The sequence below is a fragment of the Monoraphidium neglectum genome (genome assembly GCF_000611645.1).
Source record: "Monoraphidium neglectum strain SAG 48.87 unplaced genomic scaffold scaffold01030, whole genome shotgun sequence".
NCBI classification, from domain to species: Eukaryota; Viridiplantae; Chlorophyta; class Chlorophyceae; order Sphaeropleales; family Selenastraceae; genus Monoraphidium; species Monoraphidium neglectum.
In genome coordinates, this window is record NW_014012598.1 from 15,680 (window position 1) to 18,375 (window position 2,696).

Sequence of the window (2,696 nt, forward strand, 5' to 3'; positions counted from 1 at the left end):
CCCCCGCCGCTGCCCCTTTCCGCTTCTTCCCTTTCTTTTGCTGCTGCTGCTGCTGCTGCTCGCCGCCGCCAGCTGGCGGCGGTCGCGCCGCGTCCTCGACGATGGCCGTGTGCACCGCCTCCACGCCCTGCCTCTGCGCCTTCCACAGCACGCCGTCCGCGCCGCCCCGCGCGACCTCCCCGGCCACGTCGCAACCCCACTGCCCCCGCAACAGCTCCCCCGCGCGCGCCGCGACCGCGCGCGCGAGCAGCGCGCCGAGGCCGTCGGGGCCCGCGCCGAGCAGCTCGGCGCGGCGCGCCGCGGGGTCCTTCTTGCTCTCACCCAGCACCCTCTCCACCATCTCCTGCGGCTGCCCCTCACCCTCGCCGCCGCCATTCTCCTGCTGCTGCTGCTGATGGCCATCGCCCGCCTCCTCCTCGCCCTCTTCATGCTGCCCCTGCTTCTTCTTCCCCTGCTGCTGCTTCTTCTTCCGCTGCTGCCCCTGCTGCGCGCCCTCCTCCGCCTCCTCGTCGCTGTCGCCGCCCGCCGCCCCCTTGTTGGCGGCCTCGAGCACGGTGCGGCGCGGCGGGCGCAGCATCTCCATGGTTGCGGGCGGCAGGTAGCGGCCGCTGTCCGGTGCCAGCAGCTGCAGCAGCACGCGGCGCGCGTGGCGGTGGGCAAGGTAGTCCTCGAGCTTGGACTGCGGCGGGAGGGAAGGGGGTGGCGTCGTGCCAATCAGCGTTGCGTCAGAGAGGGTGTGCGTGTCCGTGAGTGTATGCAGACGGTTTGTCAGGAAGTTTGTCATGCGGTTTGACATGCAGAGATGCAATTGCTCCGGGGTGCACCAAGGGGCTGTAGCAACTTCCAGAGGTGCGGGCACTGCTTTGTAAGGGCGATGGCACTTGCGAGGCTTGCACTTGTCGAGCGCGGCGACAACAACATGACGGGGGCAGGCAACACACGGTGTGCACGCGGCGGCGCGGCGCGGGGCTCTCAGCCAGCCCCTGGGGGGCGCGACATTCAACATGGCATCATTTCTGTCCGCCCGTCGGTGATCTTGTCATCAGCGAGCCCAGCGCCGCAGCAGCGCACAAACGCCAACGAAGCAGCACACGTCCACACTGGCGAGCAAGCGCGTCATGCGCTGGAGCACGCACGCATGCACACACGCGCGCACATGCACATGCGTGTGCATGCGCTTGTGCACACACACATGCACATGCACGTGCGTGTGATTGCGCATGTGCACACACTCATACACACACTCACTCACACGCAAACCCCACATGCCACGCACGTGCATGAAGCGCTCCCTTCCAAAAGCACACAAACGTGAAAGCTGGCTTCAGCCCGACGTAGACTCCCCACCCTCAACTCCACGCGTGAGCCCCTCGTCCACAAATAGCCCCGCACCTTGATGTCCCCCACGACGGCCTTGCCTGTGAGCGAGGTGTCGTCCACCACGCTGAGCGCTGTCGCCACCACCGCGTTGCCCCACTCATTCTCCGCCATCTGCCACACGTAGCCTTTGAAGAGGGCAAAGGGGGCAGAGTCAGGGGTGAAGACGTCAGTCCTGATGTCGCGCGGCCACATTTACACCCAAACCCACAAAACCGCACCCCAAATCGCCCCCACTCAAACCATTCCCCAGCCCCGCGCACCCTTCATGCCCTTGACCAGCCGCTTCCTGTCGCGCGGCGAGCCGTACGCCAGCGCCATGCAGGCCGCGGCCGCGCCGTCGTGGGTGTGCACCATCTTCAGGACGCTGCCGCCCGTGGCGGCCAGCGTGTCGACGGTGTCGGCCACCACGCTGCCTGGGGCGGCCTCCAGCAACTCCCGTATCAGCCTGGTTGGTTTGTGGGGTGGGCGTCCGGATTCGGAAACTTGGGTGAGGACAGGGAGGGGGTGCTGGGGTGGCCGGGGCAGCTGAGGACGGGCTGTGTGGGGGGTGCCGCTTGATAGAGGGGGGGGGGGTCGAGAGCTGTTGCGGGATGAGAGAGGACAGCTTTGACAGAGTGCTCGGGGTTCAATGAGATGGGTGCCGCCAAGGAGAACCCGCAGGATGCATTGGCAGCAGCTCCAATCAGGCAGCAGACGCGCGGCGGTGAGGCGTCGCCCAAGGCCACCCTGGGCCCCGACACACGCCCCCTGCAGGCCCTTGGCCCACCTGTGAGTCATGGGCGGGTGCAGCAGCGCCTTCTCCAGGACCGGCTGCAGGCAGCGCGTGAGGTGCTGCAGCACCGCCTTGCGCTTGGCCGGGGTCGCAGAGTCCAGCAGCTGTCGCAGGTGGGCCACCTGAGGCACGTGCGGCGCGAGAGCCGCGAGGCGAGGGAGCGCGGGCGCCGTCAGCTAGATTGCAGGCTGGCAGGCAGGCAGGAGGGGCGAGCGGTCCATCAAGGCAGCGCCCCGCGCAGCGACATGCCGACGAGCTCTGTGTATGACCCCCCCCCCCGCACGCTTTCCTGACTCGCCGCGTGCCTGGAACCAAGGTTGCATGGCACCACAACCCCCAGTCGAAGCCCTCTGACAAAGCGCAGCCGCGCACCTGCCCCGCGAGCGGCGCGTCGCCGCCGACGCCCTCAAACAGCGCGTACTCGCGCCCGTACAGCTCGGCGCACATCGCGTTGCGCAGCGGCTGGGGGGCAACGTCGTACAGGTCTGTGATGACGTCAGCGCCCTGGGGGTGGCGCAGCAGCTCCGCCACGTGGCCCTTGAAG

General features: G+C 68.1%; 1 protein-coding gene across 1 annotated transcript in view; it reads right to left on the minus strand.

Annotated features, from left to right (window-relative positions):
- Positions 1 to 2,599, minus strand: part of MNEG_6384 (hypothetical protein) — a gene marked incomplete at both ends in the record, with an annotated part of 3,663 nt that extends 1,064 nt beyond the window's left edge. The window contains 6 exons of the mRNA XM_014045147.1: positions 201 to 679; positions 942 to 983; positions 1,393 to 1,505; positions 1,641 to 1,825; positions 2,147 to 2,274; positions 2,525 to 2,599. Of these exons, the coding sequence (XP_013900601.1) occupies positions 201 to 679; positions 942 to 983; positions 1,393 to 1,505; positions 1,641 to 1,825; positions 2,147 to 2,274; positions 2,525 to 2,599 (1,022 nt within the window). The remainder of the gene's footprint in view (positions 1 to 200; positions 680 to 941; positions 984 to 1,392; positions 1,506 to 1,640; positions 1,826 to 2,146; positions 2,275 to 2,524) is intronic.
- Between the last annotated feature and the right edge of the window lie 97 nt (positions 2,600 to 2,696).